This window comes from Helianthus annuus, chromosome 6 (assembly GCF_002127325.2).
Source record: "Helianthus annuus cultivar XRQ/B chromosome 6, HanXRQr2.0-SUNRISE, whole genome shotgun sequence".
In the NCBI taxonomy this organism is placed as follows: domain Eukaryota; kingdom Viridiplantae; phylum Streptophyta; class Magnoliopsida; order Asterales; family Asteraceae; genus Helianthus; species Helianthus annuus.
Genome location: NC_035438.2, coordinates 9,680,806 through 9,695,273, shown reverse-complemented (window position 1 = coordinate 9,695,273; position 14,468 = coordinate 9,680,806). Strand labels below are relative to the sequence as shown.

The window sequence follows — 14,468 nt, the reverse complement described above, 5'->3', positions numbered from 1 at the left end:
CGAATTCGAGTACAAAAAAATAATGACTAATGAAAGTAATATAGGACGATTAAATTAGTTTAGAGCGTAACTTATGGTTACTATATACTACCTTTATGAATCGAGTAACATCTAAACTTATAGAATATTATACGCGTATTCGAGTCACACCCTTTTAAGCTCGAGTTCAACTCATAAGTTAAGACCATCCCTTTTGTACTCGAGCTTGAATAACACGATCAAAAGTCTTAAGTCGTTTTGGTCAATCATTTTAAGCACACACCAAAACACGTATGTTATTACGAGACAGAAAGAAGTAAAGCATACTTCAATAACTAAGATCTACAAGGATCCTTGTTACAATTTTTTTTTCATATGTAACATGTTTTTGTTTACATGTTTACATTTCATTAAACAACAAATTAATACAATGTTCAAATTACAACAATAGCTAAACTAACCAGCACCTCCAACGCCAACAAATTGGTCACAGACGCTTCCACCACCGCCTAAAGCCACCATCCCCTTAACTTTCATGCACAATACCTATACTGGAAATCCATCGCCTCCATTGCAGTTGAAGAAATCTATTTTGACTTTTTACGGTCAAACGAGTCATTTCAAATCCAATCCTACCCCGAATTTTTATTAAAACAAGCGACCAAAAGTTCTACTGTTACAAATACATCATCACGCCTACCTTTTCTTCCTAGTTATATAGAATTCTCAATGTTAGAACGCCTCGTTTGACCACAAAAGTCAGAACATACCTCAACTGGTGCATCTGGAGGAGCTAGTTTCCTGCTTCTGTTTATGCTTCAAGTAGCAATGGAGTTGATCCTTCGGATAAAACTGCCCCTAAATGCGCATGAAACAAACTAAACCTTAATCCCAAATACCCGAACACCCAATTATAAAAGAAAATTGCACTAAAAAGTAACGTACTTTCACTTTCACGCCTTCATCAATAATATTAGTAACTTTTAATATTTACCAATAATGATTCGTAAAAAAAAACTAAAGTGTTTTACTTCACTGATAGAGAGAATGTTGCTGTTTTTCGTAATTATCCCGATAATAAAACATTCATTAACATGTATAAAAGAAAAAAGAAACTACACAAAGACCGATAAGGCGATAATCGCATGACCGGATCAATACATCAAATCTTGTAAGAATAATCCTTTATAAATGTCGAACTTTAACTACATACTTTCTAACAGTTAGATGAAAGATGATTTAAAAAAAACTTCAACTTGAAGATTTAAGTTGCATACCAGTAGCATCCGTCTGTTCTCTCTTCGCCTTAAGATCATCAAGATAATTCTGATAAATGTAAGTACAAAAACCCCACAAGGCCATTAGCATCGCAATCAGCTTTACACCGTTCATTTTGTCATGAAACACGACTAGTGCGGCCAACGGAGTCAACGCCAACGACAGAGTACTAATCACATTCGAGAACAAAGACGACACCACAAAAATCAACCCCACAACGCCAACCGAGCACACCTGCCAAGCCACAGCGGTCCAAACCAACGTCATCACGTAAGCCATACCCCCCTTACCAAAACTATCCATTTCACCGCCCAGAGTCCGCCACTCGCCGCTAGCAAAAAGACCGATGGTAGAAACACAAGTGGCAAAGAACGAAGTGTAGATTTGAAGCTCGAGAACGACAGAAAACGTTTCTTTTTTTATAACTTTTTGGAATGAAAGTTGCATGATCGAAAGTAAAAATGCGTAAAGAGCAGACGCACCAAGCGTAGCCACAAAACCAAAGGCGTAATTCTTTTTCGATACGCCAGACGGTTCATCTGAGTTGTCATTGACGGCAAGCAGTGAGGCGGATAACGAAAGAACCACCACAGAATTGAAAATTAAAGCGGTAAATTTCTGGGAATTTAAGAAAAATGAAAAGACTGCATTGAAGGCTAATTGAGTGGCGCATATGAGGGAGTAAGTAGAGGCCGAAAGGTATAATAATCCGACAGAGTATAACATATTGTCACCGGCAATTAGGGCACCGAGAACAACATAGAGCAAGAAAATAACACGCGGTGAAACGGATGTGGTGGGTGTAGATGATGATGTAGTAATCGAAGGAAAAAGAAAATACGGGATGAAAAGGATCGGAAACCCGATAGTTTGAACAAGTGTAGCCATCCATTTACTATTTCCACCTTGGTCGTAATAAAATCGACCCAGAAGAACTGCGACAATTTGACCAATAATTAGAAAAAAAATGTTGAAGGCAACGAGAACCCACCATTGCCAACGTTTGAGTTTGGCAAGTGGTAATACGCCAGACTGAGTTACCGCAACCGAATCTTCATTATCTGCAAAATAAATGACCAAATATGCAAAAAGTTAGCATCTTTTTGGAAAGATTTTAATACAAGAATTTAAGTAGTAGCGGTGATTAATAAAAGAGATAAGATGTGGATCTTGTCTCGCAAAATCAAAGCTTGTAAGAAAAAAATTAAGCAAGTAAATAACTCTTGTACGAGTTGTCAAGAACGTACATCTTGTAATTAAGATCTTGGTTTAAAAAAGCGCGAAGCGCACAAAAGCGGCGAGGTCTAAAACTGAGGCGCAAAGCGCAAAAGCGGTGAGCTTTTCGTACGCAAGGCGCAAAGTGATTATATAATTTATTTTATATATCCCATAGGTTTTTAGCATCCCCTACCTATGATTTAGCTATTATTAAGCTTTATATATGTTTTAAAATGAAAAAAAAAACATAAATGTACAACATAAAAAGCTTGTTGTACAACACTCGGCTGCACAAAAACAAGCCATGTACAAAAGGCACGCGCCTCACCTGTGCCTCAGGTCAATTTTTACCCTAAAAAGCGCGCCTCACCTGCGCCTTTTGTACACCGTGCGCCTTATGTCACACAAGGCGCAAAGGTTTGCGCCTTAGGTCGCCTCGCGCCTAGGCGCGCTTTTTTAAACCAAGATTACGAATAACATATCCATGGCAAATGCAATCTGTTAAAGTGTGCGGTTTCAATATAAAACCAATTTTAAGTGGTGCACTTGTTAATAGTGCTTGACAGATATAATGAGGGTTAGAAAGAGATCGTGTGAGCGGTTACATAACCGTCTTACATATCACAGTTAAAGCAAAATTTACAAGTTTTTATGCAGTTCTCACGTTTCTCTACAAAAAATTGGTTATGTAAGAATTATTGAATTATACGTTAAAACTTAAAAAGAAAGCCATTCCACAAGTTGTTTATACAGGTTTCAACATCTATACATCTTCACTTAACCTGGCATTCTAATACCTACATAATTCAGATAAAACTCAAAGAAACCATCAATCAAAATCACATTTTACAAAAAAAAAAAAAAAAAAAAAAAAAAAAAAAAAAAAGAAGACAGCATGACAGTTTTGTGAAGCTGATGATATCTTTATCCTACGAAAAGCCGGCAGCATTCGGCTATTGAGGGCCATACAAACTGATAATTGACTTAAAAGCAATACAATTATTTTAGATTCAGAACAACAACTGAGAACCCACATGTATCATCACAGTGGTTATTAATTGCAAAAAAAAAAAAAAAATAAAAAAAAAAAATAGTAGTTTTCTAAACCCACTTAATCAGCAATCTTCAGTAACTAACAAACATAATCAATAATTAAATACCCCAATCGCATACCAAACCCATCATCACTCAAAAATCAAAATTCTAAAGCAAAAACAGAAGAACCAATAAACAATTCTTAAACTATCCGAATCACAAACATGTAAAAACACAATCTTGCTGAATTGGGTATCAGTTAAACCTTCAGACAAAAGGGTTTTTGGTCGAAATTGAGAGACAATAGAGACAGAAAGAGTACAAACCTGGCATATTGAGAAGATCCGGGAAGCTCTAAACAAGACGAGACCAAATTCAAGAATTTTGGAAGTATATGTGAAGAGTGACCCGTTTAAATTTGGGTTTTCTACGATGTTGATGTTTCTGGTCCCCAATTTGCGAGTTCACGATAATGGGTACCGGGTTTCTCGGGTTGATCTGTTGGGTCAAACCCGACCGGAAGATATATGACTCCAAAAGAGGTCAAATATTTTTTTATTTAAAAGTGGGATGATAAAATAATGGTTATATAAGGTTGAACAACGAATGGTATCGTTGTATTGGCCCTTCAATGTGGAGATGGGTATCATGTTCGAAGAAGACTTTGATTGAACTTTACGCGAAAAGGTTTGCTTATGCGGACGAAATAAATATTCGTGAAAATATCTGTATGTGACGTAAAGTTATTGATGTTTTGATCAACGAGGAAAAATGATTTTGAATAGGTATAGGATTATGATTGCATGGTCCTTTATCGTCTCGTGTGGACTCATACCTAGCTAAAAGAGATAGTAAAAAGTTTATTTTACATGTTATTTTATTCGAGTAAGATTCATGAGAATGACGATGTATTTTTGGTGGTTTTTTTAGAAAATTAAATAAGTTGAAGTATAAGCGGTGTATTGAGAATATGAATAAAGTATAAAGATATAAATTTGTATTATGTTTCTAGATATTAAAATCTAATTACATGTAGATAATAAAACATTATAACCGCATACTAGGTTGTAAGCTACTTTTAACATGACTTGCGGGTTGAAACTTGAACGTGGGTACAAGAAATAGCGTGAAGCTCATAATTTCAAGTATTCTATATTCTATTCTATATACTAATATTTCCAATTGGTGAATAGTAGTAATTTATAATTGGTCTAACTTTGCTTTAAATGGTGGTGACAGGCTACCATTCAACTGCCTCTTCTTTTATAGGATTTACCCTTACCCATTTATACATAAATGTGTTTTTTATTTGATCTTATAACATTAATAATGTCCAAACAAAGTTATGATTTTTAAGTTGCATTGTACCTCTTTAATTCATAAGTTTTTGAATTTATGATCCAATGTTAATAATTTAATTAATTAACTAATCATAACTATGATCCAACGTTAATAATTTAATCTACTAATCAAGATGATTAGAACGCTGAGGATACCAATATCGATATTATTAGAATCGATAATGTTTTTTATTTGTTTTTATAGTTGTTGATCGATATAAAAACGTGTCAATACCCAAATTATGATTTTTTTGGGTTGTTTATTAGGGTTGCTATAGAGAGTGACAATACCATATTGAACCGAACTAAACCGATACCGATTGAATACCCGCCGCGTAACGTGAAATCCCACTAGTTGTATACATCATACAAAGATGTACAGATTTGAAAACCAACTATTGGTTATGACATTGTTAAGCATATTGAAAAATGACTAACATGTTTACAAGTAAATGCGCAATATGCACACATCATATGTGAAATTCCAACCTCTGTTACAAATTACACGTTGTTGTTGGCTAGGGATGGCAATGGGTCGGGTTTGGGACGGGTTTAGGTAATCCCAAACCCAAACCCGGTTAGAGAAGCTTGTCCCAAACCCGTCTCAAAACCCGTCGGGTTTCTAGCGGGTAAATACCCATCGGGTATCGGGTATACCCGCGGGTTTCGGGTAAACCCGTTAATTTAAAAATACTACTCGTTGGGTGTAGTCATCTCAAAACCTATCGGGTATTTATCGGGTAACTACTAACCGGTTACATTTTGTATTGTCATTATAAAAATATATATCAAATAACTACAATGTATACGGAATACAATACCTATATGTGTGAAAAATGGATGTATCATATATATACATATTTAATAATATAAAAGAAATTATATCGGGTATACAATCGGGTAAACGGGTACACTTTATCGGGTAATTGGGTCGGGTAAACGGGTATATCACTAAATCCCAAACCCGTCCCAAACCCGCGAAAAAAATAAAAACTATTCCCAAACCCGTCCCAAACCCGATTAACCGACCCCAAACCCGTCCCAAATGTGTCGGGTTTCGGGTTTACCCAACGGATTCGGGTTTGATTGCCATCCCTATTGTTGGCTTGGTCACATAGTCCTCGAAGGCACCAGGAATTATGATGTTTGTGTGGGTGATTGTGGATCATTTGAAATCACATAGTCCTCGAAGGCACCAGGAATTGTGATGTTTGTGTGGGTGATTGTGGATCATTTGAAAAAAACAAAAAAAAACATTAAAAGTTTTTTTTTTTTTTTTTAACGGCAATTTCTTTTATTTTTGTCATCCGTGGGACTTGAAGCCAAGACCTCCCCCACACAAGGTGTTTAAAGATTTTGTCTTTGCCAATAGAGCACCACCCCATTGGTTACTCATCAGATAAGTGGTGAACATTTATTTGAAGGGGATTGTAGTCAGTGGTGGGCCCAAATTTTTGTTCATGGGACGTAATCGGGGGGCTTCATAAAGCTTTTAAGAACGTGATCGGGATTTTTGCGTTAAAATAATACTATGTATTAATTTATTTTTTGTAATAATAATTTTTTTTTTGTGGGTGGGTGTTCCCTTCTTAAAAGGTAGGTCCACCCTCATTTTGTAGTAAGGGATGTGGTGTCGCTGTTTATAGTATCCGATAGAAACTTGTTTTACATTAAGGTTTTAAAATAAGTTGTCGGAGGAAGTGTGTATTAAGTTATTGACGAGTACATATTATCTAGAAATAGATTATTAAAGTGAGATAAAGATGCAAACTCATCAACTATGTATTTCGAGCTTGTGCCATAGGTTCCGATTGAAACCAAATATGTATTTACCATTGATAGAATTTCTCGTAACAACAATTATCACTAAAGCTTAACGTGACACCTTGTAAACTGCTCTACAAAACTAGAATAAAATGGCAAAGTTTAAACACATTATAATACAACGAAATGTTATATATACATTATAGATAGATTGTTTTTCGATTAAGTAAAGTTAAGCATACGACTCTATTTTGTTTATATATAATATACTGGCTGAGTTACATCAATATCACAATAAAGTTTTAACTCGTTTTGGAACACTTGTGCAAAATGTTAATATGTTGAATTTTTAGGAACAATTGAATATCCAAGTTCCACTAAAGGATGTTTTATATTCTAAAAAAGGTGTAAATTACGATGGAGCATAGGGCATAAGCGATTTCAACAAAGGCCCGATTAACAGAATAGACATATTACATAATACACAATATGGAATCCCTTTGCACTTGTTTTTTATTCAAACCAAATTTAGGTTTTTATTTTTAAAAGAAAATGAAAACCATATACTGTATTTGGATTGAATTTGTTTACATTGCATTTTGGTGTTCAACTTTTAAGTAATTAGATTAAAACCATATGAAATATATTTTGCACTTCTTCATGTTACCTTTTCAAGTTAATTATCTTTTAGCCATTGATCATGTTAAAAGTTATCACTTTTTGTCCTATAACTTTTGTGTTATAAAGTAAATTTACTAAGAAATCATATTTATTGAATCAACCTTTGCCTTTAAAATACACTATCTTCAGTGTTTCACCCGTAAAATCAACTATGTGAGGAGTATTTTAATTTTTTATATAACAAGAGTTGCGCACCAAAAGTTTTTCACCCGTAAAACCAACCATGTGAGAAGTATTTTAATTTTTTATATGATAAGAGTTACACACCTAAAAAATAATATTCTTCCACTTCAATTCAATAACTCCATTTTCTACTAAACTTCCATACTAAGATATCAATAAAACGTACACTTTGCAAATTTTTCCATAAAAAGGATTGCTTAAAGTAACATTGTGCTATTTAAAGTCCAAATGATTAAGTTGTACACGATAAGCACAAGATAAATCAAAGAAATTTAAACTCTTCATTTTATTAAATCATTTTCAAAACTAAAGTATTATTGATATGTAGCATTGTATTAGTCAATCTATAAAATTTACCGAGTTGCTCTTTATGTTAGGCATGTTCTTAAAAAATTTAACACATTAATCAATATTTCATCGTCCATGTGAAAGCGGAATGAAAGTTATATAATCCTAGGGGAAGGTTAATGTACAATATTCCTTAACGTGCGATGCCTACGATATCAAATCACGCATGTTATAAAAATCAAACTTTAATCACGCATGAACAAAAACACATAATCACGCATTAACAAAATCAGAAGTCATGCATAGGGTAAACCCTAATCACGCATGTTATAAAAAAAATACACATGTTATAATTTTCTCGCGTATGCATCGCACAATAAGGAATATTATATTTTACACTTTCACTATATAATTAGAAAACTATATTGTCGTACGATAATTTTATTCATTTTTCTTAACTTAAGGAAACAAGGCTAGAATATACTAATAAACTGAAATGACAATTACGGAGTTATACATCTTTGAAATCGTCACCACCAACACAACCATTCGAATTTAAACTATTTTATTCATGTATTGTTCGAGTTCATGAACACATATATTACAACGAAAAGAAGAGAAAACATAAATGTGGAAGTCCAAAAACTAAAAAAATGTCGAAAAAAACGTACATACAGAAAATATTTTAACAAAGAAAAGATTTCACATGAATTTGAAGTATTGCCTTTAAAATCATTTCAAGCTACTTTGAAGAATATTCATGATTGAAAGTGTTATAGCAGATAGTTGAAAAGTGGCATCATTTCTCTTGGTTAATGGTGAAACAACACCCTTTCTCTCTTTGAACCCATCCTCACAAGTGGTAGTTGCATCCATGACCGAACTTATTTGAATATTCGCATCAAAAAACCGCTTGGAAATGTAACTCTTCATAGCCTGCTTGATGTCCAAAATAGCATCCGAGTAAACCTCAAAACAATCGTCCAAACATGACTTTACATAGGGGTCAAGTATCTTCGTGGCGTTGTTGAGCAACCGCTTTATGTAACACCTTGTATCGGTGATGTTATACCTTGTTAGCCTAATGGAGATCATCCCGAGGCCTTTAAGATCGGCACAATGGCTAGCCGGTGCAGCTTGGAGAGAAGTGATGCAAAATTGGAGATCCACATTAGGATCTTGTTGTGATGAGGTTTTGCAAGTGTTGTAGATAAGGTCTTGCCCATTGATAGATAAGAAGAATAAGGAAAATAAAAGTAGTGTCATAGAGAAAGATGAAAAACCCATCTTTATTGTCTAAATTTGGTGTGTGTGTGGGGGGGGGGGGGGGGGGGGGGGATTATATTTTTGGGTTTCTTGTTTACAATGAGTGGATTTATACATAGAGGAGGCAAGAGGGTATGTTTGGATTATGTTTTTCTTTCAAAAAACACTTAAAATGTTTAAGGTTCAAAAAACAGTAAAAAAATATTTAAAAACACAAAAAATGTTTAAGGTTCAAAAAACAGTAAACTAAGAAAAAGAATGCTATAGAACACAACAATTCAACCGTCGACTCGAGTGTCATGTATGTTATTTTCTAACAAATTTGAAATCTCATGCAATTTTAATACTAAAGTTTCTATTTTATTGCAATTTTAGTCAACCATATTAACTTCATTCATCTTCTTGTCAAAACCATCTTCTATTTAACTCCATCCATCTTCTAGTTTTGCGATTTCCGCATTAAGCAACTCGATTGTTTCTTTGTTTTTGTGAAGTTGTCCATGCTGATATTCTAAAAGGTTTTTTTTTTTTTTTTTTTTTTTCATTTAACTCAAATTCTTTCCTTTTTAGCATAACCAACTCCTCACACACAAAAGGAAAAACATTTACCATGCCATTCTCCATTTGAAAATCTGAAATAACTGCCAAACAATGGGCAAACATTTGAATTTCAGAATGGAAGTTATGGTAACTCTCACGTAAAAACGTTGTGTTTTTTTCAATATGAGAAAGTTTCCCAATAATTGCAAGAAAAGATAAAACCCTATCCACAACGGCCTCAAAAGACAATATCATGTGATATTGACTGTTCACTGACCCTCACATGTAGTCACAAAACCCATCATACCATGGATGTTGGTTAGATTAGGCTACACGGTACGGTGATGGTCCTCACTTGAAGGATGGTCCGTCATGTAAGTGACACGTAGGATGGGCATGAGGATGGGCAAATAGGATGAAGATGTGGAAACGAGAGTATGTATGTCCGTCACGTTTGCGACGGTCCACAAAAGGACAAAAACTCTTCCTCCCCCTCTCACACACTCCTATACATACAATATATACATACACATTTTAGGTCCATCCTCCCATTTCCACACCTCCATCCTCTTTGCCCCATCCTCATGCCCATCCAACGTGTCGCTTACGTGGCGGACCATCCTCCAAGTGAGGACCATCACCATACCGTGTAGCCTTAAATAATGCCTCATCCTAGGGCGTTTTGTGCCACGTGTAATCCTAGTCATCAAATGGACGTTATTAACAAAGGGGCGTAGTGACTATAACGCCCAATAATACCCCGTCAATCATTACACAATTATTAATTTTTTTAATTAAAACTAATAAAATTTCATTAAATAAAAAACATTACATTCTTAGAAAAACCGGAATTAAGAAAAAAAAATCTTAATAAAAAAATAACCGAAACAAATAAATAAGCTAGAGTCTGTATTTTTGACTGATTTGTGCCAGACGCATTTGGGCTAGGATCAACGCGTCGCCTGTGAGATGGTCGATGGGTTTAGACAAAATTCGATATCTTTCTCCATTTGTCTCGATTCTTGTATTGCGATAAATTTTTGTTTTCGGCGTTTCTTTCCTCGATACTTTGTAAACGCCTATGACTGAGATCTCAAATGTCTTGAAGGCGTCGATTCATCTCTTCGAAATCTTGCTTCAATATTTCGTGATTAGAAGAAGAGGACTCTGCTTTTTTCCCTTATTTTTGGCACTTCTTCTACCTAGCGGTCGTTCCAACTCCAAATCTTCCTCGTCGTCTACAATAATATTTAAATCGACGTTGCGAGCATCTGAGGTTGGTGTGTCCAGGTTAACCGACGATGATGATTTGGACCGCTTTGATTTACGTCTAACGCTAGACGTCGTCGTCGGTACGTTTGCCCATTTGGGACTTCCTCTTAAAAGCTCCCAACATCTCAAATAAGTGAAACTACCTTTCGTAGCATTGTATTCTTCCAACGCTTTTGTTATAACATTAGCGTCGTTTTGCCCGCCCCAAATGCGTTGAAAGTCCTCTTGAAACTGATGTCATTTCCAGTTGATATCGGTCCATTTGCTCGAAATGGAATCTTCTTTGCGGTACTCCTCGTCTTTCCCCATAGCTTTAAAGAACGTTACACGTATCTTTTGCCAAAAAACCGGTAATGTTTTGTAATTTGCTACAAAGAAAATCAAAAATTATAATGTAATATTTTACCAAAAAAAATAATAATAATAATAATACGGCCGAATATAATGTAATATTTTACAAAAAAAAGAAAAAACGCTCACCAACATCAGAGGCCTCCAATATATCTAGCCATACACGTGCCAACGCGTACACCTCGTCTTTCTTCCATGCTAGGTAGTCTTCATTTCGGCGAGGAGCGGTTGCATCTTTTTTTGTGAGACCTTTTCCAACGTTTGGGTCCCTCGACAATGGGATCGGGTTCGGGTTGTGTCTCAGGTACCGTTCCTATCTCTGGAGACGGTTGCGAACCGCCCATGTTTTGAAAGGTTTGAGGAACTTAAAAGAATGGTTGGGAACCGGCCGATGCTAATATTTGAGCATACGCGAATACGTTAGGATCCATCTCTTGTAGGTTGAAGCTCGGTTGGGATTGCGCGGTGTTTGGCCGATATGCGTTGGGGTTACCGGGTCTCGAAGACACACCGAATGGAGGTCGGAAGAGATTCATGATTGTGGGTGAAAAGTGGAGAAGTTTAAAAAAATGGAGAGTAGAGGTGAAAGTTTTATAAAAAATGAATGAAATGTGTGAATATATATATATATATATATATATATATAGGATTAGGTTCAAACGTGAACAAAATCCCAAGATGAACTGCGTGAACTGATCTGGGCCCTTGATTTTTATGATCTTGAGATTAAAGTGAGTGGCATGATGTTAATTGTTTGGTTAATTTTTTTCATTTAATTAAATACAAAAAGGGTATATGTGTAATTTCAATCTTAAATTGATTGCATAAATCTCTCACAAATCAAGTAATCAATTATCCTCTTAAATTGATTGCATAAATCTCTCACAAATCAAATCAAGGATTAGGAAAGATGTAACTTAATTCAATTATTAAAATAATTATTTGTTTAAATGCGATGTACACATCTGTATTCTAATTTTGCCCTCTTTTTAATGCGATGTACACATGTGTATATCGTCTGTTTTTGTGATATCTCGGAAATTTTTTTGTATTGAATGTTGATGTACACCTGTGAATTACTGTACACATATGTACGATGCTGAGTACACATGTGTACTGTTCTATTTATATCCAAGTACACATGTGTATACCGTTGAAATATGAAGGTTACGTGTATCTTAAAAATCAAAATTTGAATTCTAGTGATGAAATCTGAAATAAAATTAAAATTGAAATCTGGTGATTTATTGTTTGTTTTGATGATTATCTTATTAATAAATAAACATAATGTGGATAATGAATTTAAATTAGGAAAGATGTAACTTAATTCAATTATTAAAATAATGATTTAAATCTAATTTTTTTTATATAATTACAATCCTACCCTTAACAACTAAAAAGGAAATCAAGGGTTCGTATTTGTTCACGCAGTTCACTCTTGGGAGGTTGTTCACGCTGGAACCCTACCCTATATATATATATATATACATATATATATATATTAAATGTTGTTACCGTTGGCAACGGTAAAATTTTGAAAAAAGAGCCGGGCAGAAGCGTTTTTTTACAACGCCCAGTAAAAAACAAAAAAAAAGCCCCAGGTGTCACACCCCAACCGATGGCGGAATCATCGGGGCGCGGCACTGAGCGAAACAGATTGTTCAAAGAAATTCCATAACAACTATTATTACCGAATAGTTTAAATATCACGTCCCATACCGTAACCCATAAGATAAATTTAGTTATTACAGACATAGATATCCTTTAAACAAAACATGTTCCGACAACTCAGATTTAAACACCTAAATATAAATTGTCTTGGTTTCTAGACCCTTTCCTAGCCTTGATTTCACAGCAGAGAAAGCAAGTAAGCATCCTAAACACCTGTCACATACGTTAAAATAAAGTCAACACATATAATGTAAAGGTGAGCATACAAGTTTGGTAATAGCATATAGAGTTCGAATAGTTTACGCATAACCAGCACGTACACATAAGGAAATGATGCATGTAAATTATCGACATGGACCTATCAATACGAACGACTGCGGGTTGACTGTCCGAGACAGTTCGCAATACATGATTACCACCGTAAACCATGCAAGTAATTGTCCTTAACAACCCCCGTGTGAACGGGTGCTGAGTCCAAACTATAGTACTACGTTGCTAAGGCAGGTAGACAACATTCCACGTGTAAACATAATAACAAGCATACATTAAATCACGTAATACATGCAATTGGTTAGCGTTCAAATAGTTCGAATAGTGTGTTCGATTGTGATTTGATAAGTAACGTATGTAACACCCAAAAGTGCTAAAGCAAAAAGGGTTCGAGTATACTCACAATGATTGATTATGGATTGAAGTGAGCGCTGAGAGTAGGGTTAGCCTGAATAGTTCGATAGCACAACAATGAGTAACGTGGAAATAAGACAAGTGTGAATGGATCGAATAGGCTGGTCGATCGAACAGCAGGTTCGATCGAACGGTCTGTTCGATCGGCTGGTATATCCGATTGGACAGTCCTGTTCGATCGGCCGGTAGGCTCGATCGGCTGGGCCATTCGAGTGGATTGTTTCTTCCTCTGGTGTGTTTGTGTTTGAGGATTTGAACTTTTAAAGTTTTCGTTGTAGTATATGAGAACACTAAAATGTCCTTACCTTTCAGGTCGATCGATAGAATGGTCCGTTCGATCGGCCGGCTTACCCGATCGGCTGGGAACTCTTAGAAGTGGTTCTCCACAGAATGTCACTCGATCGAACAGCCTGTTCGATCGGCTGGCACTCCATACTACGAACGAGTTGTAAAAACGATTAAGTATTGAAGCATAGTATCTCATGATCCGAAGAGTAATGTTTACCAATCGAGTAGCGTATTCGATCGAACCTCACTTCGTCAATAGCATACTTCATAAAATTCGAAAAGTGTGAGACCATGTGCTAGCCGATCGGCTGGCCCGGTCGATCGGCTGGCATGTCCGATCGGCTGGGCTGTTTGAACAGCCTAGCCGTTCGGCCAGCATTTCTGACCTGGTCGGCCTTTCGTCTAACACTTGGCCGTTTGATCACTTGTTGCCATATCGAGGTAGTTTGATAACGAGTTGAACTATGATATCCTCCGTTCCTACTCGTTTCTTCGGCTCGAACAGGAATCACCCAAGTCCGGCCGGTGAACGGTTCGGTACGTCGGTTTAGAGTTTAACCCATCGTCGATGAACCTGGTATATAGAATCCGAATCTTGAACCTCTTAACTGCTAGAATGATTAGTTAGCC

The 14,468-nt window shown here is 35.7% G+C and overlaps 2 protein-coding genes across 3 annotated transcripts; both read right to left on the bottom strand.

Annotated features, from left to right (window-relative positions):
- Positions 1-320: 320 nt before the first annotated feature.
- On the bottom strand, positions 321-4,118 carry LOC110864623 (probable purine permease 11). 2 transcript variants are annotated; one of them, XM_022113733.2, is made up of 3 exons: positions 3,837-4,118; positions 1,257-2,318; positions 321-837 (listed from the first exon to the last, which is right to left on the bottom strand). In XM_022113733.2, the coding sequence occupies exons 1-3, from the start codon at positions 3,841-3,843 to the stop codon at positions 791-793; spliced, it is 1,116 nt and encodes a 371-aa protein (XP_021969425.1). In that variant the 5' UTR covers positions 3,844-4,118; the 3' UTR covers positions 321-790. The 2 variants fall into 2 exon arrangements, with proteins under 2 accessions (XP_021969425.1, XP_021969427.1); XM_022113735.2 differs by lacking the exon at positions 3,837-4,118 and adding an exon at positions 3,776-3,795.
- Positions 4,119-8,475: 4,357 nt separating this feature from the next.
- LOC110863731 (putative invertase inhibitor) lies at positions 8,476-9,092 on the bottom strand. The gene has a single exon (XM_022113062.2). It carries the CDS (start codon positions 9,051-9,053, stop codon positions 8,499-8,501), a length of 555 nt encoding a protein of 184 aa, XP_021968754.1. The 5' UTR covers positions 9,054-9,092; the 3' UTR covers positions 8,476-8,498.
- Between the last annotated feature and the right edge of the window lie 5,376 nt (positions 9,093-14,468).

Bases quoted from the DNA above. Each gene is read 5' to 3' on its own strand.
- LOC110864623 (XM_022113733.2), bottom strand. The intron at 838-1,256 runs GTATGCAACTTA...ATGCGCATTTAG, and splicing joins AGAACAGACGGATGCTACTG to GGGCAGTTTTATCCGAAGGA.
- LOC110863731 (XM_022113062.2), bottom strand. From the start codon at position 9,053: ATGGGTTTTTCATCTTTCTCTATGACACTACTTTTATTTTCCTTATTC.